At 41.8% G+C, this 24,391-nt stretch overlaps 1 protein-coding gene across 1 annotated transcript in view; it reads left to right on the plus strand.

Annotated features, from left to right (window-relative positions):
- LOC126108162 (trypsin-1-like) overlaps positions 1-24,391 on the plus strand; it is a 211,431-nt gene that overhangs the window by 38,390 nt on the left and 148,650 nt on the right. The window contains exon 3 of the mRNA XM_049913405.1: positions 12,121-12,316. Coding sequence (XP_049769362.1) covers positions 12,121-12,316 — 196 coding nt within the window. The remainder of the gene's footprint in view (positions 1-12,120; positions 12,317-24,391) is intronic.

The raw sequence follows: 24,391 nt of genomic DNA on the forward strand, positions 1-24,391 counted from the left end.
ATAAAGATAAACACAACTCTGTAGGAAGAAAAGATGGATGAATGGCTAAAGAGGAGAGGGAAAAAGGAGAAGACAGAAGAGTAAATGGGAGTGAGGTTGGTTAATGTAGGTTCAGTCCAGGGGGATGGCGGGATGAAAGGATGTGTTGGAGTGCAAGTTCCCATCTCCGCAGTTCTGAGGGACTGGTGTTGGGTGGGAGAAACCAAATGGCACGTACTGTGTAGCAGGTTCCTAGGTCCCTCGAATTATGCTGGAGGGCATGCTCTGCTGCTGGGTACTGGACATCTCCTAGGCGGACAGTTCGTCTGTGCCCGTTCGTGTACTCAGCCAGTTTAGTTGTCATCATACCGATGTAAAAGGCTGTGCAGTGCAGGCATGTCAGCTGATAAATGACGTGTTGTTTCACATGTGACCCTGCCTCGAATTGTGTATGTTTTACCAGTAGTGGGGCTGGAGTAGGTGGTTGTGGGGGAATGCGTGGGGCAGGTTTTGCAGCGGGGTCGGTTACAGGGGTAGGAACCACTGGGTAGAGAAGGTGGTCTGGGAAAATTGTAGGGTTTGACAAGGATGTTACGGAGGTTAGGTGGGCAACGAAAGGCAACCCTGGGTTGTGTGGGGAGAATATTGTTATGGGATGATCTCATTTCAAGGCTTTACTTGAGAAAGTCATATCCCTGGCAGAGTAATTTGTTGACATATTTGAGGCCAGGATAATATTGGGTGACGAGGGGGATGCTTCTGTGTGGTCTGGGTGTAGGAACATCATTGTTGGACGGGGAGGAATGTATTGCTTGGGAGATCTGTTTGCGGACAAGGTCTGCAGGATAGTTGCGGGAGAGGAAAGCACTGGTCAGGTTATTGGTGTAACTGTTGAGGGATTCGTCACTGGAGCAGATACGTTTGCCACGAATACCTAGGCTGTATGGAAGGGAGCATTTTATGTAGAATGGATGGCAGCTATCAAAGTGAAGGTACTGTTGTTTGTTTGTGGGTTTGATGTGGACAGAGGTGTGGATGTGAGCTTCAACAAGATGGTCAACATCCAGGAAGGTGGCTCGGGTTTAGGAGAAGGACCAGGTGAAATTCAGATTCGAAAAGGAGTTGAGGATATGGAGGAAATTAAGGAGGAGTGTTTCTTCACCACGAGTCCAGACCACAAAGATGTCATCTATATCTTCTTCCCTTTTTTCCCCCTCTCTCCTCCCTGATGAAGGAACAAAGTTCCGAAAGATAGGAATGTAAATTTTCTCTTCTGTATTGTGTATCTATTGGCTGTACTGAGCTGAGGTAAGTACTGGCCAGCCCCTCTATCTCTTTGTTAGATTACATTTTTACAACTTTGTTTGCTTCCATTTTAAGTATATACCACAGTTTTATTGCTATTTATACATATGATACTCAGCAAGAGAATGTTCCCAGTTCTGCAGTTTTCTATGGTAGGGTTTTCAAAGTGTGTCTTTAGGAATAATTTATAAATTATAGATGCAGAGTTATATGGCATTACGATGGTACTGGAGAGAATTCACGTACATCACCTTACGAGGTTTATTGTGTTCCGATTCACTTACTGCACTACAAGTACTTCACCAAATGTATCCAGTAGACCAGTTGATTCAGCTCATCCGTGACTCCTTACAGTCCCTCCAACACCATGGCAAGGAGGTAGTCATTTGCTGGGTACCCGGCCACAAGGAAAATGACTTGGCTGACAAGGAAGCCTAGGAAGTATGTCAGGATGGTGTTGTCCGTCAATGTCCCATCCTGTTGTGCACCGTCATCTCATTTTCTGACAGGCGCATCATCTGTCAGCGGGAGACAGAACGATTGCAGGTGACGGAAAACAAACTGTGATCTTTTAGATCGACCACATAGACAGGGCGGACTTCGTGTCAGCCTCACAGCCGGACCGGAAGCAGGTTCTGCTTACCAGGCTGCACATCGGACATATGCCTTTAACACACGGCTTCCTCCTCCGGCGGCAGGATCCACCACTCTGTGAGGTTTGTGGTGTGCCACATTCAGTTCAGCATATTTTGGCAAAGTGTGTCTTACACTACTGGCCATTAAAATTGCTACACCAAGAAGAAATGCAGACAATAAACGGGTATTTATCGAACAAATATATTATACTAGAACTGACATGTGATTACATTTTCACGCAAATTGGGTGCATAGATCCTGAGAAATCAGTCCCCAGAACCACCACCTCTGGCCGTAATAACGTCTTTGATACACCTGGGCGTTGAGTCAAACAGAGCTCGGATGGCGTGTACAGGTACAGCTGCACGTGCAGATTCAACACGATACCACAGTTCATCAACAGTAGTGACTGGCGTATTGTGACGAGCCAGTTGCTCGGCCACCATTGACCAAATGTTTTCAATTGGTGAGAGATCTGGAGAATGTGCTGGCCAGGGCAGCAGTCAAACATTTTGCACATCCAGAAAGGCCCGTACAGGCCCTGCAATGTGCAGTCGTGCATTATCCTACTGGAATGTAGGGTTTCACAGGGATTGACTGAAGGGTAGAGCCACGGGTCGTAACACATCTGAAATGTAACGTCCACTGTACAAAGTGCCGTCAGTGTGATCAAGAGGTGACTGAGACGTGTAACCGATGGCGCCCCATACCATCACGTCTGGTGATACTCCAGTATGGCGATGGTGAATACACGTTTCCAATGTGCATTCACCACGATGTCGCCAAACACGGATGGGACCATCATGATGCTGTAAACAGATCCGGGATTCATCTGAAAAAATGACGTTTTGCCATTTGTGCACCCAGGTTCATCATCGAGTACATCATCGCAGGCACTCCTGTCTGTGACGCAGCGTCAAGGGTAACCGCAGCCACGGTCTCCCAACTGATAGTCCGTGCTGCTGCAAACGTCGTCGAACTGTTCGTGCAGATGGTTGTTGTCTTGCAAATGCCCCCATCTGTTGACTCAGGGATCGAGACATGGCTGCATGATCCATTACAGCTATGCGGATAAGATGCCTGTCATCTCGACTGCTAGTGATACGAGGCCATTGGGATCCAGCACGGCGTTCCGTATTACCCATCTGAACCCACCGATTGCATATTCTGCTAACAGTCATTGGATCTCGACCGACGCGAGCACCAATGTCGCGATACGATAAACCGCAATTGCGATAGGCTACAACCCGACCTTTATCAATGTCGGAAATGTGATGGTACGCATTTCTCCTCCTTACACGATTCATCACAACAATGTTTCACCAGTCAACGCTGGTCAACTACTGTTTGTGTATGAGAAATCGGTTGGAAACTTTCCTCATGTCAGCGCCTTGTGTGAATGCTCTGAAAAGCTAATCGTTTGCGTATCACAGCATCTTCTTTCTGTTGGTTAAAGTTCGTGTCTGTAGAACGTCATCTTCGTGGTGTAGCAATTTTAATGGCCAGTAGTGTCTATGCTGGTATCTGGGCAGCCCTCATTCTTGCTGGAGGTCTGCTGACTGTCTTCGCCGGTACTGATTCCAGTGTTACAGGAGTGATGAAATTTTGTGAACTGTCATGCTTGATCCCTCAATTGGTAAGGAAGGAAGGCATTATAAACTGCTTCACATTTGGGGATAGCTTTAATCCCCACCCGTGAGATTGGGAAGGTGACTTTTCGTCAGGGCACTTAATGCCCATGATATTGAGTGCCCCTCACCTAAAATTATCATCCGACATCATCATTGTAAGAAAACAACACATTTAGCATCTTTGCCAGTTGCTGAGATTTGGACATCAACATTCTTTGTGGGCAGCAGAATACCAGATCTGTATTGTACACCACTCTCCCTTTTTATATTGTATGGGTCTGGTAAAAAAACTGTGGAGTTAATAAATTAAATAAGAGTTTTTTATGCTATGGTTACAGTCATTTGAATGGCCACCTGGAAGCAAATGCCACACCCTGCCAAAATTAGTCCCACTGAGGCAAGTGTTACATGGCCGCACTCTCAGTGGAAACCTGTGATCTACACGAGATACTTTATCAGGCAAAATTATTTTCTGTGAAAAGCTTCGTCATTGGTTCAGAACTGTTTCACCTTTTTTGAGGAGGAATGTTCAAGCAAGACTTGTAATGTTCCATTTATGTTTATGACTAATTTTCTCATGAGCTGTAACTGGTTGACATTCTTTACCTGAGCTTTTTATTTATTCTGGACTGTGGATGTAGAGCTGTAAGGACTATGTCTTCATGTACTGCTGTTTAAAGGAGAGTTTCAAAGAGACACTTTATATTCTTAGAGAACAGTGCATGTGACTCTTCTTAATAACACTTCAACATAGCGACACAATATTACTTTTATTTCCAGATGATCATTGGAGTGTGCTCTAATGCCCCCAAAGGTGCTCCCTCTTGGAAAAGTTAATGCTGTCATTGTCCCACCTTGAGAACATGCATCAAGGTCTTTCAGACTGAGATTTGTGGTTTTTATTTTCAAATTTAAGTGATGTGTTTCATCTCTGCTAGTCATCTTCAGATTATCTACAATGCAGAATTATAAAAATAGGTATAAGGAAACGTCCCGATCCCATCTTGTGCAAGAACGTACTCTACAGGAAAAGTTTTCATCCAAACTTACAGAAACTGGTCATTTCGCACGTTGTCCATAAAAGTTATTCCACAGTGTGAATACATTGGAAAATTTTGTTTAGGGTATCAAAAAGCTGAAAATCCCCAATACTTGTCAAGTGATTTCCTGAAAAGAACTGGAATAATGAAAAATTGCTGCAAAAAAATTTTAAGGTTAGATAAAAGGGAATTTTGGGTTTGAAAACGGTGGCTAAGTGGACTGTGAAAATAAACACCAAAAAATCCTTTAATTACCTTATTCGTCATTCACAAAGGATGCCGCATAAATTAGGAACATAAGCACAGCAGAACTCTCTGGTGTGGGGGTACAACATGTATGAGCGGCCATATTGACAAACCTAGAATACTGAATCAGGCCTCTAGTGACAGTAGTGCAATAGAATCAGTCTGATGGTGTTGGATAGTCTATATGTTACCCATTGTGCAGGACCGTATTCATGCACAAAACATAAGAAGCCTTCTAAATGAAAATGTACATAATTTCTAAAATGATAGCCTATAAATAAGAGTAAAGTTAACTTGCATCTATCCAATAAGATAAATATATCTTATGAAAAAGTCGTCATAAGTATAAAAGAACAAAAATTAAATTATACCTTAAAGATGAGGGAGTCAAACAAATAAAAAAAGAGGTACTATCATACTTCACAGTAACAAGACTAAACTTCTTTAAAAAGGAACACCATTACATGGAAAAAATGAGGGATTTTTGCTGATAAGCTGATCACTGACATGGCCATCAACACCAAAAAATGTGCATTTAATGATCTCAAATTCCCCAAGTAAATTGAGTTTTCATCCCTTATGGCCAAAATGCAAAATTTGCATATTATTAATAGTAGATGGGCAATGGCCAGATGCCTTTAGATATTTTGTTAACGGTCAGTGTTGTTTCATCTGCTCTCTTTTTGGGAGCAGGTGTGGTTTTAAACATATTCTAACATATTCACCATTGCATTTGATATGTTTTAATCTGTAAACCCCTGGCTTATCATAAATACTTCTCTGTGCCTGTTCATTAGGAAGAAATTTGTCATATATTGGTACCACTAGTGGAGGTTGTAAGTGTGTTTATATGCTGAACATGCTTGGCTAGGTCACAAAACAAATTGCCTAGGAAAGGGAGAGGGACCATCTTTACTTCTGTTTTAGGGTTTTTGATTATAGACTAAGCATTTAATTTCAATTTCTGTTCCTTACACAGCTTTTGAACTAAAGAATTATTGTAGCCATTTCTACTTGCTATAAATTGTAAGTTATTCAGTTCATTACTGACAGCATCTTCACTGAGTGGTAATTCAAGGATGCGATTAATCGTAGAGCAGAAAAAAACTAAATTTATAACAGTGTAGATGGCAGGATGAAGTGTGGTTGGCTTTCTGTAGATACAAAAAAATAACTTATTAATCAACTGTAATTGTAATCTAATTTTGTTTGCCTGGACCATCCATGACTTCATATGTAAACAACATTTTTGGTACAGTTCATTAAATTCATTGACATGTTGCTGTATTTATAATAAGTCAGGGGTTTGAAGATTACAATGTATCCAACTCAGTGCTCAGTACACTGGACAAACAGGAAGAATGTTTAGAAGCAGGTTTCAGGAGCACCTGCTCCCGAGAAGAGGGTAGATAAAATAGCACTTGCCATTTGCGTAACATCTATAAGCATCCTGCCATTGCCCACCTACTATCAATGATATGTATATCTTGCATTTCGGCCTTAAGGGACAGAAACTCTATGTACTTGAGGAATTCGAGATTGCTAAACGTGTTTTTTTTTTTTTTTTTTTTTTTTTTTTTTTTTTTTTTTTTTTTTTTTTTTTTTTTGCCTCGTCAGTGATCAGATTGTCGGCAAAAATCAATCATTTTTTGATGTAATGATATCCCTTTTTAAACCACTGGTTTATACAACAGACTTGCAGATGGTCACAGATTTCAAGTCCGTTATTACATGACCAGCTGCGGGATGGGCCAAGCAGCTACTAGTATAGCAGCATAGTGTTTCTTCATCTCTGTTAACAGATGGTGTGACATGTTGTATCCAATTAGAAAGGTGAGAAATTCATCTATTTAGTGGTGTACAGCAAACTTGATTGCTTTCAATATTTTAAGAGTTACAAGCTATAGTGTTCAGGTTTTGTTAGCATTCCTATCAAAATACAGGGCTATTACAAATGATTGAAGTGATTTCATAAATTCACTGTAGCTCCATTCATTGACATATGGTCACGACACACTACAGATACGTAGAAAAACTCATAAAGTTTTGTTCGGCTGAAGCCGCACTTCAGGTTTCTGCCGCCACAGCACTCGAGAGCGCAGTGAGACAAAATGGCGACAGGAGCCGAGAAAGCGTATGTCGTGCTTGAAATGCAGTCACATCAGTCAGTCATAACAGTGCAACGACACTTCAGGATGAAGTTCGACAAAGATCCACCAACTGCTAACTCCATTCGGCGATGGTATGCGCAGTTTAAAGCTTCTGGATGCCTCTGTAAGGGGAAATCAACGGGTCGGCCTGCAGTGAGCGAAGAAACGGTTGAACGCGTGCGGGCAAGTTTCACGCGTAGCCCGCGGAAGTCGACGGATAAAGCAAGCAGGGAGCTAAACATACCACAGCCGACTGTTTGGAAAATCTTACGGAAGAGGCTAAAGCAGAAGCCTTACCGTTTACAATTGCTACAAGCCCTGACACCTGATGACAAAGTCAAACGCTTTGAATTTTCGGCGCGGTTGCAACAGATCATGGAAGAGGATGCGTTCAGTGCGAAACTTGTTTTCAGTGATGAAGCAACATTTTTTCTTAATGGTGAAGTGAACAGACACAATGTGCGAATCTGGGTGGTAGAATCCTCACGCATTCGTGCAGCAAATTCACAATTCACCAAAAGTTAACGTGTTTTGTGCAATCTCACGGTTTAAAGTTTACGGCCCCTTTTTCTTCTGCGAAAAAAAAAACGTTACAGGACACGTGTATCTGGACATGCTGGAAAATTAGCTCACGCCACAACTGGAGACCGACAGCGCCGACTTAATCTTTCAACAGGATGTTGCTCCACCGCACTTCCATCACGATGTTCGGCATTTCTTAATTAGGAGATTGGAAAACCGATGGATCGGTCGTGGTGGAGATCACGATCAGCAATTCGTGTCATGGCCTCCACGCTCTCCCGACTTAACCCCATGCGATTTCTTTCTGTGGGATTATGTGAAAGATTCAGTGTTTAAACCTCCTCTACCAAGAAACGTGCCAGAACTGCGAGCTCGCATCAACGATGCTTTCGAACTCATTGATGGGGACATGCTGCGCTGAGTGTGGGAGGAACTTGATTATCGGCTTGATGTCTGCCGAATCACCAAAGGGGCACATATTGAACATTTGTGAATGCCTAAAAATCTTTTTGAGTTTTTGTACGTGTATGTGTGCAAAGCATTTTGAAAATATCTCAAATAATAAAGTTATTGTAGAGCTGTGAAATCGCTTCAATCATTTGTAATAACCCTGTATATTTGTATATAGATAATTTTGAGAAGAGTGCATAAGACAAAATATGCTGATTTTTCATAAATGTAAATAGTAAATGTAGTGTTGAATATGAGGAAAAACATTAGTAAGTGGGTTAAAGAAGTTCAGTCTTGTTGCTGTAAAGAATGCTGGTATATCTTTTGTTATTTGTTTAACTCCCTTATTTTTAAGGCATAATTTAATTTTTGTTGTTTTGTATTTATGATAACCTTTTCTTATTTGGTAGGTATCAGTTAACTTTCCTCTAACTTTTAGAGCTGTCATTTTAGAATTCAGATACATTTTGATTCATGAGGTTACTTCATTTGGAGGAAGGCAACGGCAAACCACCTCCACTAGGGCCTTGCCTAGTATGACGGTGTGGGTCTCCCGCATCATCCCCCTATGCTCTGTCAAGAAGCATGAGACTTCATTTCCAGGTTACTTTATGTTCTGTATATGAACATGGTCCTGTGCAGTGGATAATGTATAGACTAGCCAACCGCCATATGTCTGATTCTACCGCCTATTTACACTGAAGGCCCAATTACCTTCTCTCTCTCTCTCTCTCTCTCTCTCTCTCTCTCTCTCTCTCTCTCTCTCTCTCTCTCTCTCTCTTTTTTTCCATCAGTCTACTGACTGGTTTGATGCGGCCCACCACGAATTCCATTCCTTTCCTGTGCTAACCTCTTCATCTCTGAGTAGCACTTGCAACCTACGTCCTCAATTATTTGCTTGACGTATTCCAATCTCTGTCTTCCTCTACAGTTTTTGCCCTCTACAGCTCCCTCTAGTACCATGGAAGTCATTCCCTCATGTCTTAGCAGATGTCCTATCACCCTGTCCCTTCTCCTTATCAGTGTTTTCCACATATTCCTCTCTTCTCCAATTCTGCAAAGAACTTCCTCATTCCTTACCTTATCAGTCCACCTAATTTTCAACGTTCGTCTATAGCACCACATCTCAAATGCTTCGATTCTCTTCTGTTCCAGTTTTCCCACAGTCCATGTTTCACTACCATACAATGCTGTACTCCAGACGTACATCCTCAGAAATTTCTTCCTCAAATTAAGGCCGGTATTTGATATTAGTAGACTTCTCTTGGCCAGAAATGCCTTTTTTGCCACAGCGAGTCTGCTTTCGATGTCCTCCTTGCTCCGTCCGTCTTTGGTTATTTTACTGCCTAGGTAGCAGAATTCCTTAACTTCATTGACTTCGTGACCATCAATCCTGATGTTAAGTTTCTCGCTGTTCTCATTTCTACTACTTCTCATTACCTTCGTCTTTCTCCGATTTACTCTCAAACCATACTGTGTACTCATTAGACTGTTCATTCCGTTCAGCAGATCATTTAATTCTTCTTCACTTTCACTCAGGATAGCAATGTCGTCAGCGAATCGTATCATTGATATCCTTTCACCTTGTATTTTAATTCCACTCCTGAACCTTTCTTTTATTTCCATCATTGCTTCCTCGATGTACAGATTGAAGAGTAGGGGCGAAAGGCTACAGCCTTGTCTTACACCCTTCTTAATACGAGCACTTCGTTTTTAATCATCCACTCTTATTATTCCCTCTTGGTTGTTGTACATATTGTATATCACACATCTCTCCCTATAGCTTACCCCTACTTTTTTCAGAATCTCGAACAGCTTGCACCATTTTATATTGTCGAACGCTTTTTCCAGATCGACAAATCCTATGAAAGTGTTTTGATTTTTCTTTAGCCTTGCTTCCATTATTAGCCGTAACGTCAGAATTGCCTCTCTCGTCCCTTTACTTTTCCTAAAGCCAAACTGATCGTCACCTAGCGCATTCTCAATTTTCTTTTTCATTCTTCTGTATATTATTCTTGTAAGCAGCTTCGATGCATGAGCTGTTAAGCTGATTGTGCGATAATTCTCGCACTTGTCAGCTCTTGCCGTCTTCGGAATTGTGTGGATTACCATAACTTTCTGCGTTCTATGTTCGTCACCAGGCCACTTATACATACTGTACCTCCATTCTATGAAACTCCACTGTGCATCTGTTCCTAATTTGTGTGCATGTTAACAAGTAAGGTAATTAAAGTATTTTTCATTATTTATTTTCGCAGTCTACTTAGCCTCTCTTTTCAAATCTAATTAATTCCAGTTTATCAAACCTTAATTTTTTTCTCTGCAATCTTTTATCACTCCAGTTCTTTTCAGGAACTTACTCGATAAGCATTGGGGATTTTCAACTTTTTGATATACTAATTGCAGTTTGCCGATATATTCATATTGTGTAATCATTTTTATGGACGGTGTGCACCATGACCACTTTCTGTAAATTGCATAAAACCTTTCCCCATAGATATTTCCTTATCCCTACTTCTGTAATTTTTGTATTGCAGATAATCTAAAAATGCCTACCACAGGTGAAATGCTTCACTGAAACTTGAAAACGAAAACCTCTGCAACAAAGATTGAACTTTCATCTCAAATCTTACACCAGTTGCCATATTTGCCACAAAAACTGAATGAATGGAATACATTTTATTTCAGATTATTTTTGGAAAATTGCACCATATTATGGACATTCAGTAATTTGTCATGCAAACTATGGCAGTAAATTTAAATTTTCATGAGCTCATTGTACCTTAGATTTATTTTTCTACAGTCACATAGAGTCTTGATATTAAATAATTTTAATAGGTGTATTTATGTGTGGCACTCAGACCATTTTCATATGAATTATATTCCATGCTATAAAAACACTGTAACAGCATTTCAGGTATGACAAACTGCCTATTGGCTTCTGTGTCGGGTTCTTCGGCTGACATTCATCTAATGATTTTACTGACGTTTTGCCAGCATGAGTGGCTGGCATTGTCAAAGCTTCGCCCTCGATTGCCAGTGGTGAACGTCAGTAAAATTATTAGACGAACATCGGCCGAAGAACCCGAGACAGAAGCCAATAGGCAATTTGTAAACAAGTGGCCACGAAAGCCTTAACAATTTTGTATTTCAGGTATGGTCGTTGAGCTAACATTTTATGAGCTTTTACCATTCTCCATTCAGCTGATGGGCGTTTTGATAGCTTTGTATTGAGTTATTCTGAGTAAGAACTGAATGTTTTACTACAACAGTCTCAGCTAAAGATTAGAAATAAACTTTCCAATTACAATCATACACAATTATCCACATCCTGATCTACTAATTTTAGTACAAGCGTGGATTTTCTGGTTAGGGATAATGTTTCACTATTTCTGCCTATGCCTTGTCGTTTGTTAGGCAGAATACATCACATGCTTATGGGATGGTTGCATGCTAACTGAGATATTTGTAAACATTAGAACAAAAATAACAAAAGTAATAATTAAACCGTACCCCACAAGCAGTGCAAACTTCTGGGTGGAACACCATTCAGGCAGTCACATTAATCATAAAAGGAAAGTACCAAAAGTTGACACTGTCACTGTTTATTTTTTACTACTTTCATGTTACGGGTATTATGATGGCCAGTGTACGCTGATTCCAGTAAATGTTCTGAAGTTCTTTGTAATTCTGCAAATAAAAATAGGTGTTAACAAATAAATCAGTCATTCTCTGACAAGAAAATGTCAGTTTTTCTAAACCATGTATAGAACAGTTTTCTTCTGGAACTTAAGTATTTGTGGTATGCCATTTTAAATTCCCCACATCCATATACTGACAAATGCAGAATCACTTATGTCTACTTTTCATGTGTTGATGTAAGTAGCGTTTCCCAGTATTTGCACTGCAAATGCATAACCGTTCAGTTTATGTGTTAGCAATATAACTGTGTTCAAGCTTAATTATTGTCTATGTTAAATTTAATCCATGGAATTTGATTACGTCAACTTCTTCTACGACTTTATTATCTATTTTAACTTTATGGAATTTGAACATTTCATCTGAAATGTGTTAAGTTTTAAATTAGAACCAGTACAACACTCTTCAATTAATACAGATGAATTACTGACACAGAGCTTAAATTGACCTTTGACCTGACAGGAGTGGCATATGCTGGTAATGTCGAGTACAAGACGCCTGTAGATTTTGAACCTCCAACGCAAAAGCGGTCCATAGTGGAGTATCACTTGTATGATGAGAATAATCCCTTAATCTACAATTTTATGTTGGTGAAAATTGATCCGAAGTGGACTTGGTCACGAAGTGTTCAACCGATAGGCATAATTGAACAGGAAAGGTATGTTTACATTCATTTATTCATCTTCTTAAAACTCACAGTTTCTGTGCATGGAACTTACTGTAGAGTATAATGTAAATAACACTGACTGTAAAATTATGAGGCAGAATTTCTGGCCAGTACTTCGGGAAAACTGCTAGTACTTAATAATAACAAAAATAATAATAAAGCATTGTGGCTCAATTGCATGTCACTTAGGCAACCTGTGTTCCCCTAATCTACCCCTGTTAACCACCTGAGGAAAGGGGACCTACAGTACAATGTATTGTTCTTGGAGACTTCTCATACCTTTTAGAGGTGAAGGTTAGATTAAAGGCAGACAGAAAATTTCTGTGGTCTGGCTGGGATTTGATGCTATGATATCTGGTTTCTCAGTCACACGTGCTTTACCAGTAAACCACTATGTCCGACTCAGTACTGCTGATAGACAAATACAAAAGTTAGTACACAAACCTAGTTTTTGAAACTAGTTTGGGAAGGTTAAAAAAGAAACCAGGTCATCCAGAGCCCAAGATGAGACGATGACGGAAGATACTCTCTGTAGAGACGATGACGGAAGATACTCTCTGTAATTGGCAATGCCCTCTCTTTGTTTGGTAACATCTTTCCTTTTATTATTTTAATGACTTTTTAAACTAGATGGTGACACTTTTTTTCCAGTAATATTTTATTTTTGTTTTGCGATCTTTCTTCCCTGTTTGGCAATTGTTCGTGTTCTGTTTTCTTATCTCACTACTGATTTTCTTTATATATGTTTTCACTAATTTTCTTGCCATCTTATTTTCTTTTGAGCAAACTTCGCAATATATTTAATGACTTTCACATGATTTTTTAAAAATCATTTAAGCATTCTCTGTACCTTTGTAGGATCCCTTCAGCTTGCTCTACTGTGCTGCCCCCACCCCACCCCATCCCCCACCGCCCCCCCCCTCTCTCTCTCTCTCTCTCTCTCTCTCTCTCTCTCTCTCTCTCTCTCTCTCTCTCTCTCCCTCTCTCTCTCTCAGAGAATCAGTCATTTTTCCACCAATCTTACCACAGTTTGCTAACCTGTGCATCAATATCTACGTTATTTCTGCAAACATGCTCTATCATAATCATAATCAAACAACAGTCCCACATACTATTCTGCCAGCCCTATGTAACGTTCAGTGTTGCTCCTGAAGTCCTTATATTAGAGCTCTCCAATCTCCGGCTGCAACCCGTTCTTCTGCCAATCCATCCTTAAAATTCCAGGCAGAAATGATCTCCCCTCGTCCCCACTACAGCTGCATCTCTCGTATTGTAGGCTGTGAGTTGCCTCCACTTCCTTTTTAACACTCCCTGGCATATCCCTCTTTGTGTGATCTTAGTCTTTCCCAGCAAGTCAACTCTTTGTTTTCTCTTGGGTGCTCAGCTAGGTGTGGTCATTTACGAAGTACAATATTTCGATAGCTTAGCTTGCTGTCATCTTCAGCTCATACCTGTAGAATGACCGTCCTTGCTAAAGTACATCTCTTTCATAAATGCCATGTCAGGTGGAGTGGGGGTGACAGTATCAAGAAAATGTTACATCGTCAAAATGTCATGTTTTGTGAACGACTGCACCCAGCTGGACACCAAATAGCAATACAAACGAATCTCTCTGTCACTTCCCCAAGGAGAAACTATTAGTTTTAAAAGCTAGGATAGTGTATGTACATGTGTCTACTAGCAATCCTGACATGTCTCATGAAGGTAAGTATTGACCAGGAGTACTGTCTCATAATTTTTTAGATTTTTCAAGAGAACTTTCCTTTCAATAAAATATGTTGACTAATTGGAGATTGCTTTGAGGATTGCCTAAGAAGCTTGCCTTCTTATCTTGTGAAGATTTAAGATTTTATTATTTCATGTTGCTTTTATTACCATACTTATTAACAAAGGTTTTTTATTCAGGAAATGACAATTGTATTCTGCAAAAGAGTGACACAGTGTTATTTCAATACTTCATAACTATGATAACAGTGCAAGTTAATTCATAATATTGTTTACTGTTGGGTATTTTTGAAGTGAAGAAACATATTTGTAATCCATCCATGTCTTAGCTAGGACACCTGAGTTATCTAAAATAAGGTGCTTATATATTTTTACATATTTTGCACAAAAAACTTGTCAGGGTTGCTACTGAACAGTTTGATGATGTGACCTCATTGCACTGTAGTTGTTAGCTTATGTATTGAGTGTCCCTTAGGGTGCAGCTTGCACAGATAGTAGGTGATCCTAAACTCAGTAGTTTTGCACGAGGTACTAACTACTGGAAGCCATTATTTCTTTATTGACATACACTACCTACACTTTTTAGCAATTTCTTAAGCTCGTAGTAACTGTTCTTAGTGATGGCCAGTCTCAGTGCTAATCCATTTCAGAAATGAACTCCAGTTTCAAGACCATTTCACACCTATGTTTACAAAAATCCATATTACTAAACAACTTTCTGGGAACTCTGACTGCAGATTGCCTATGTAACGGCCTCCATGGGCAATAAAAATTTGATTATAAATATTACGCATGAATATTGACTGAATTTAAAAATTTTAAATTCATCATAATTACTCATTAAGAGTTATCTTATTTTGAAGGTTTGACACTTTTAAGACAAGTACACTACTGGCCATTAAAATTGCTCACCAAGAAGAAATACACATGATAAACGGGTATTCATTGGATAAATATGTTATACTGTAACTGACATGCGATTACATTTAAACGCAGTTTGGTTGCATAGATCCTGAGAAATCAGTCCCCAGAACAAACACCTCTGCCCCTGATACGACTGGGCATTGAGTCAAACTGAGCTAGGATGGTGTGTACAGGTACAGCTGCCCATGCAGCTTCAACACGATACCACAGTTCATCAAGAGTAGTGACTGGTGTATTGTGACGAGCCACTTGCTCGGCCACCATTGACCAGACGTTTTCAGTTGGTGAGAGATCCGGAGAATGTGCTGGTCAGGGCAGCAGTCAAACATTTTCTGTATCCAGAAAGGCCCGTACAGCACCTGCAACATGCGGTCGTGCATTATCCTGCTGAAATGTAGGGTTTCGCAGGGATCGAATGAAGGGTAGAGCCACGAGTCGTAACACATCTGAAATGTAACGTCCACTGTCCAAAGTGCCGTCAATGCGAACAAGAGGTGACAGAGACGTGTAACCAATGACACCCCATACCATCACGCCGGGTGATACGCCAGTATGGCGATGACGAATACACGCTTCCAATTTGCATTACCGTGATGTCGCCAAACACGGATGCGACCATCATGATGCTGTAAACAGAACCTGGATTCATCCAAAAAAATGACGTTTTGCCATTCGTGCACCCAGGTACATCGTCGAGTACACCATCGCAGGTGCTCCTGTCTGTGATGCAGCGTCAAGGGTAACCGCAGCTGTGGTTTCTGAGCTGATAGTCCGTGCTGCTGCAAATGTTGTCGAACTGTTCGTGCAGATGGTTGTTGTCTTGCAAATCTCCCCATCTGTTGACTCTGGGATCGAGACATGGCTGCACAATCTGTAACAGCTGTGCGAATAAGATGCCTGTTATCTTGACTGCTAGTGATACGAGGCCGTTGGGATCCAGCACAGTGTTCCGTATTACCCTCGTGAACCCATTGAGTCCATATTCTGCTAACAGTCATTGGATCTCGATGAACGCGAGCAGCAATGTCGCGATACTATAAACGGCAATTGCGATAGGCTACAATCCGACCTTTATCAAAGTCGGAAACGTGATGGTACACATTTCTCCTCCCTACACGAGGCATCACAACAACGTTTCACCAGTCAACGCCGGTCAGCTGCTGTTTGTGTATGAGAAATCGGTTGGAAACTTTCCTCGTGTCAGCACATTGTAGGTGTCGCCACCGGTGCCAACCTTGTGTGAATGCTCTGAAAAGCTAATCATTTGCATATCACAGCATCTTCTTCCTGTCAGTTAAATTTCGTGTCTGGAGCACGTCATCTTCGTGGTGTAGCAATTTTAATGGCCAGTAGTGTATTTGAGTGAGAAACTTTGTGTCTGGGGCAGTGTAACTAACGCTGAGCAAAAACCTGGATTTTATTTGGGCAGTATTTGAGAATGGGAGCACTTACCTGTAATAAATTTTTCTTGCTGTCATCCAGCACAAAATGATGGAAGGAAAAGGATTGTCATTTACTTCATTTTTGCTGCCCATGCAGTCAAATTTCAGCATCAGGCATGATGTTTTGATTTATTACTTCTTTACTACCACTTCTATTCGCAGCACAGTTTGCAGATAGTATCCACGTTCACCACTGAATGTACCTACACAATTATATCATGGTATGACACCCAGTTCAGAAAGTATGACATCATAGACATTTGCGTGAAAAACATGCTTGTGCTTAAAATTCGGTGCAAATTACCCACACAATATTCGTCCATTCTTTCATAATGAGAGCACTTATTGTCTTCCAACAAACTTTAAGCATAAAAACTTTCCTAAACTTTTTCCTCACTTACAGGTACATCTACAGCCACTCTGCAAAATCACTGTGAAGGGCAGAAAGTACATCCAATTGTACCAGTTATTAGGGTTCTTCCTGTTTCATTCACACATGAAGTGCAGGAATAATGATTGTTTGAATGCCTCTGTGCATGCTATAAGCATTCTAATCTTTCCCTCGCAATCCCTACGTGAGCAATACATAGGGGGTTGTAATATATTCCTCATTTAAAGCCGGTTCTTGAAGCTTTGTTAATAGACTTCCTCGGGATAGTTTACATCTGTCTTCCAGATCAGTATCTGTGTGACACCCTCCCACAGAACAAACAAACCTGTAACCACTCACACTGCCTTTCTCTGCCGTTGTTGTTGTTGTGGTCTTCAGCCCTGAGACTGGTTTGATGCAGCTCTCCATGCTACTCTATCCTGTGCAAGCTTCATCATCTCCCAGTACTTACTGCAACCTACGTCCTTCTGAATCTGCTTAGTGTATTCATCTCTCGGTCTCCCTCTATGATTTTTACCCTCCACGCTGCCCTCCATTTCTAAATTGGTGATCCCTTGATTCCTCAGAACATGTCCTACCAACCGATCCCTTCTTCTAGTCAAGTTGTGCCACAAACTCCTCTTCTCCCCAATTCTATTCAATACCTCCTCATTAGTTATGTTATCTACCCATCTAATCTTCAGCATTCTTCTGTAGTGCCACATTTCGAAAGCTTCTGTTTACTTGTCTAAACTATTTAGTATCCATATTTCACTTCGATACATGGCTACACTCCATACAAATACTTTCAGAAACGACTTCCTGACACTTAAATCAACACTCAGTGTTAACAAGTTTCTCTTCTTCAGAAACGCTTTCCTTGCCATTGCCAGTCAACATTTTATATCCTCTCTACTTCGACCATCATCAGTTATTTTGCTTCCCAAATAGCAAAACTCCTTCACTACTTTAAGCGTCTTATTTCCTAATCTAATTCCCTCAGCATCACCCGACTTAATTCGACTACATTCCATTATCCTCGTTTTGCTTTTGTTGATGTTCATCTTATACCCTCCTTTCAAGACACTGTCCATTCCGTTCAACTGCTCTTCCAAGTCCTTTGCTGCCTCTGACAGAATTACAATGTCTTTCTCCGTATATGTTCAATATCCCCTGTCAGCCCTATATGGTACAGGTCCCACACATTTGAGCAATAGTGTAGAACTGGTCTCATAAGTGACTTGTAAGCAATCTCTGTTGTAGACTGATTGCACTTCCCCAGTATTCTACCAATAAAACAAAGTCCACCACCTGCTTTACCCATGACTGAGTCAGTATGATCATTCCATATTGTGTTCCTACAGCCTGTATGATCATTCCATTTTGTATCCCTACAAAGTGTTGCACCCAGGTATTTGTATGAGTGGGCCAGTTCCAGATGTGACTCATCGGTGTTATAGTCATGGGGTGATACGTTTTATCATTGCAAGTTCACAATTTTACATTTTTGAACATTTAAATCAAGTTGCCAATCTCTGCACCACTTCGAAACCTTATCGAGATGTGACTGAATGTTTACAAAGCTTCTTTCAGACACTACTTTATTATAGATAACTGCATCATGTGCAAAATGTTGAGGGTTATTGTTAATATTGTCAGGAAGGTCATTAATATACAACAATAACTGCAAAGGTCCCAACACGCTTTCCTGGGGCTTATTCGAAGTTACTTCTACATCTGGTGATGACTCTCCATCCAAGATGGAAAAAAGCCCTCAATCCAGCGCAGCAAGTAGGGTAGCATAGTGGTTAGTGTACTGGATTCACTCTCTGAGGACAACAGTTCGAACCCGCATCCAGCCATTGATCTCTCACCTCGCTCTCCAGCCCTTGCCGCCAGTGCTCAATGGGAAGTGGTTGCCGACTTGCACGGCAGTGATCACTTCCCAATCTGGATTCACCTGCCAGGTGGCGTGGGCCCCGAAAGGAGACAACCAAGGTGGGTGCTCAGTGGGGCTGACTGGATACTTTATACTTTTATATACTTTATACTTTGAACTGTGCGAATGTTGAGGCACAGGTGGATCGTATTACCAAAACGGTCCACTGCGCCGCTGAAGCATCCATTCCACAGGCCACTGGAAGAGGCAACCTGTCCCTTGGTGGAGTGCCGAATGCCATTCTGCAATCAGGACCAGGCGTGCGGCTCCCGAGTCGGTTCCAGTGTCGGCCAGCTGCTGAGAATCTTGCAGCCTTTAGGGTGGCGAGGGCAAAATGTCGCCGCATTATTCGAGAGAGCAAGAAGAGGTCGTGGCAACAGTTTCTGAACACCATTAATCATTCCACCAAAAGTTCCATTGTGTGGGAGACCATCAGGAAAATTTCTGGGAGAGGAGGGAGGTGCCCCACGGCTTCTGTAATGGCTAACAGCACTCTCCACACGGATCCGCGAGACATTGCCCAGACTGTGGCAGCGTATTTTGCCACGATTACTGCAACAACCAGTCAGGATCCGGGTTTCCAGCGCCATAGAGCGGTTGTTCAGAGGTGTAGTCTGGACTTCCAGTCCACCTCTCGTGAAGTTTACAACTGCCCATTTTCTATGTGGGAGATGGATTCTGCATTGTCTGCAGCTCTTGACACATCCTGCGGTCACGACAGTATCCGCGAGACATTGCCCAGACTGTGGCAGCGTATTTTGCCACGATTACTGCAACAACCAGTCAGGATCCGGGTTTCCAGCGCCATAGAGCGGTTGTTCAGAGGTGTAGTCTGGACTTCCAGTCCACCTCTCGTGAAGTTTACAACTGCCCATTTTCTATGTGGGAGATGGATTCTGCATTGTCTGCAGCTCTTGACACATCCTGCGGTCACGACAGTATCCATTACAGTGTGCTACGACACCTAACAAGGCCCAACACAGAAATCCTCCTCACACTTTTTAATGCCATTTGGGCGTCAGGTCACTTTCCTGCCTCATGGCGTGAGGCGGTTTTAATTCCTTTTTTAAAACCTGTTAAAGACCTGACGAGCCCAAGTAACTGCCGTAGTGTTGCCCTCACTAGTTGCATGGGAAAGACCTTGGAGCGGATGGTGAACCGCCACCTTGTCTGGATGTTAGAATCCCGGCAACTCCTTAGTCGCTTTCAGTGTGAATTCAGGAGGTCTCTCTCCACCTTCGATAATCTTGGAGGCGGCTATACAACAAGCTTTCCTACGCCGTCATCACCTTCTAGGTGTATTTTTTGACATCGAGAAGGCCCACGATACGACTTGGAGGCGTCTCAACCTGGAGCAGCTTCACGAATGGGGTTTTCGTGGTTGTCTTCCTCTTTTTATTCAGTCTTTCCTCTCGCCATGATATTTTAGATACCGAATTGGTGACGACATGTCTGACCGCTTTGAGCAGGAGAACGGTGTCCCTCAGGGTAGCATTTGAAGTGTGACTGTCTTTGCCATCACTATTAATAGCGTTACCTCCATAGTGAAAAGTCCTGTCCAGTGATCCTTGTTTGTGGTTGATTTCTCTTTGTTTTGCTCTTCTTCAAGTCTTGTGACGACAATGCGTCAGTTGCAACTTACTCTTAGACGTTTGGATGACTGGGCACAGAAGAGTGGTTCTAAGTTTTCCACCGAGAAGTCTGTGTGTGTTCTTTTTCACCGTTCTCATTCGATTTTAACATTTTCTGAGTTGATGATGAGGGACACTGTCCTCGCTTTTAAAGACATGGTGAGGTCTCTGGGGCTCATTTTTTATTCGAAGCTTACGTGGTTACCTCATCTTAGAGACCTGAAATGATGGTCACATAAGGCTTCAAGTATTTTAAAGTGTCTTAGCCGCAGTACACGGGGAGCCGACAGGACTTGTCTGCTCCAGTTTTAGAGGGCGTTTGTGTGATCTCGGCTCGATTATAGGTGCACGGTGTATGGGTCTGCGAGGCCTTCCTACTTAAAGATGTTGGACTTTATGCACCGTGAAGGGCTTCGGTTTGCCACTGGGGCATTCAGAGCTAGCCCCATACCGAGCCTCTGTGCAGAGGCTGGTGAACCGCCACTTCATATGCGGCGATGGCTACTTACGGTGCGCCAGGTGTATAAAACTTTGTACACACCTGCATACTATACCGTTGCTCAGCTTCCTCTGGCACAGCTATTTCATAACCGGCAATGAACGACGCGGCCCTATGGGATTTGCACACAGGATTGCCTTTCTGCGATGGATATGGCTGGTCTTCATGTTTTCCGTCGCGGTTCGAGCAGATTTCCACCTTGGCTCCTCTGGAGACCCAGAATTATTTTAGATTTGACTAATTTTAAGAAAGATAGTATACCAGATTTTACATTCCAATTTCAGTTTTTTAACATTTTAGATGTGCATCACGGTTTTACCATCGTTTACACTGATGGCTCCAAACAGGAGAATTTCCTTGGCTGTTCTATAGTGGTCCCCGATCACGTTACCCGGATTCGCCTCCCTGACGAATATACCATTTTCGCAGCGGAGCTCCTCGCGATCCTGGAGGCAACAGAGCGGATGAATCGTGTTTGGGGCAATCGATTTCTCCTCTGCTCCAATTCTCTTAGTGCCTTACAATCATTGCAGAATCTGTACCCGACTGAGGAGATGGTCCAGCTGATATATGACCAACTGTACTTGCTCCAACGGCGGGGTGAAGACGTGTCCTTCTGCTGGGTGCCTGGTCGTGTCGGAATATGGGGCAATGAACAGGCTGATCGGGCTGCCGAGGAGGCCTGCAGAGAGCAGGATGTGGTCCAGTGTCCTATCCCCTTGCAGTCAGTCATCGCTGCACTCCACAAGAAGTGCACGGAGTCGTGGGAGGAAGAATGGCTGGCAGTGACGGCCAATAAACTGCGGTCGGTGAAGCCAACAACTCGGCCGTGGCGTACCTCCTGCCGGGTGCTGAGGCGGGAAGAAGTGACCCTCATTACGGCGGGAGGATCCTCCGATTTGTGATGCTTGTGGTGTGAACATCTCTGTCCGCCACATTTTAACAGATTGCATTGTATACTGAGATGCAAGGGCAGAAAACCACAAGGTGATGGGGATCTGCCCTATGTTTTAGCTAATGATGAGACGTGTGTGTCTAGGGTTTTGTGATTTGTCTGGACTCTGGCCTAAACTTTTTAGGCTGGAGGTTTTAGTGTACTGCAAAGTGACTGACTCCTCCCTTTTTCCTTGTGGTCAGCCAGCCACTGCCATCAGCTGTATTGTTTTAGCTCCCTCTACCACTTTCTTCCCGGGTTGTCCATGTTTTACTGCTGGCGGCATGCTTCGTCCCACGCTTCGGTGTGGGTAGGCACATATTTTTCTGAGCTAGTTTCCTGTGTCTTAGTTCTGTTTTACCTTATTGTTCTGAGTCTTTTCTTGACACTCATCTCAATCTGTTACCGAGCGGGCGCTGAAGACCTTGCCGTCGTGCGCCCTTAAAACCCTCTCCATCCATCCACGTCAGATTTAGGTTTTCTGTGACTTTCCTAAACTGCCTTCGGCTAATGCCGGGATGGCTCCTTTGAAAAGGCAGAGCCGACTTTCTTCTCTGTCCTTCCCAACTCTGAGCTTGTGCTGCACCTCTGATGACCTAATTGTTGACAGAATGCTAAACATTAATCTCCACCTCCTCCTCCTCAATCCAGTCAAAATTTCACTTGATACACTTTTCCGAAACTTCTTCACCAAAGAAGATGAAGTAAATATTCCTGAATTCCAATCAAGAACAACTGCCAAGATGAGAAACATAGAAGTAGATATCCTCGGAGTAATGAAGCACCTTAAATCACTTAATAAAAGCAAGGCCTCTGGTCCAGATTGTATACCAGTCAGGTTCCTCTCAGAGTATGCAGATAAAATAGCTTCATATTTAACAATTATATACAACCACTTGCTCACAGAAAGACCCGTACCTAAAGACTGGAAAATTGCTCAAGTCACACCAATACCCAAAAAGGGAAGTAGGAGTAATCCGCTGAATTACAGGCCTATATCACTAACGTCGATTTGCAGTAGGGTTTCGGAATATATACTGTATTCAAACATTATGAAGTATCTCGAAGAAAACAATTTATTGACACATAGTCAGTACAGTTTGAGAAAATATCATTCTTGTGAAACACAACTAGCTCTTTATACTCATGAAGTAATAAGTGCTATTGACAGGGGATGTCAAATTGATTCCATATTTTTAGATTTACAGAAGGCTTTTGACACCGTTCCTCATAAGTGTCTTCTAACCAAACTGCGTGCCTATGGAGTATCGCCTCAGTTGTGTGACTGGGTTTGTGATTTCCTGTCACAAAGGTCACAGTTCGTAGTAATAGACTGAAAGTCATCGAGTAAAACAGAAGTAATATCTGGCGTTCCCCTAGGAAGTGTTATAGGCCCTCTATTGTTCCTGATCTATATTAACGACATAGGAGACAATCTGAGTAGCCGTCTCAGATTGTTTGCAGGTGATGCTGTCATTTACCATCTTGTGTAAGGTCATCAGATGATCGAAATGACTTGCAAAATGATTTAGATAAAATATATCTATGGTGCGAAAAGTGGCAATTGACCCTGAACAAGGAAAAGTGTGAAGTTATTCACGCGAGTACTAAAAGAAATCAGCTACATTTCGATTACGCGATAAGTCACACAAATCTGAAGGCTGTAAATTCAACTAAATACTTAGGGATTACAGTTCAAATAACCTAAATTGGAACAATCACATAGATAATATTGTGGGTAGAGCAAACCAAAGATTGCGATTGATTTGCTTTCCCACAGCATTACATAAGTGATTGTTCCAAGTTATTCATAATTGTAATCCCTAAGTATTTAGTTGAGTTTACAGATGTGATCATTCCTATGTAAGTTATTCGTAATTGTATTTAGTTGAGTTTACAGCCTTTAGGTTTGTATGATCTACGGTGTGATTGAAATTTAGTTAATTCTTTTTTAGCACTCATGTGGATGACTTCATACTTTTCATGAATTAAGAGTCGATTGTCACTTTTTGCACCATACAGATATCTTATTTGCACTGATCATCTGATGACATTACAGGAGCGTAAATGATGGCATCATCTGCAAACAATTTGAGAGAACTGCTCAGATTGTCTCCTAAATAGCTAATACTCAAGAAGTGATTGAACAAATATTTTGCAAGACACTATCATGCATGAATTACACTTTCTTAGTATTCTTATAATGAATGGCAGCCTGACATCTGCTTTGCTTACAGTTCATCATATGTGGTCATTCCATTTTAGGTCGCTCCATTTTGTTGCTCCTAGGCATTTTATGGTAGTTTCTGCTTACAGTAATTTGTCGTCAGTAGAGGAGCTGTGCAGTAGTGTATTTTATTGTCTGTTTATGGGCAGTTCATTATATTTAAGTACATTCAGGTCAACTGCCTCTCCCTGTGCCAAACACCGACATTCTGCAGGTCTTCCTGCAATTCACTTCTGTCTTCAGGCATTACTACCTTCTTATAGACAACTGAAGTGGCTTTGAACCGTATTCTGTCACCGATCTTGTATATTCATTGATGTTCATCTTACAACCTCTTCTCAAGACGCTATCTGTTATTTGTAATTCTGTCAGAGA

The sequence above is a fragment of the Schistocerca cancellata genome, chromosome 11 (genome assembly GCF_023864275.1).
Source record: "Schistocerca cancellata isolate TAMUIC-IGC-003103 chromosome 11, iqSchCanc2.1, whole genome shotgun sequence".
In the NCBI taxonomy this organism is placed as follows: Eukaryota; Metazoa; Arthropoda; class Insecta; order Orthoptera; family Acrididae; genus Schistocerca; species Schistocerca cancellata.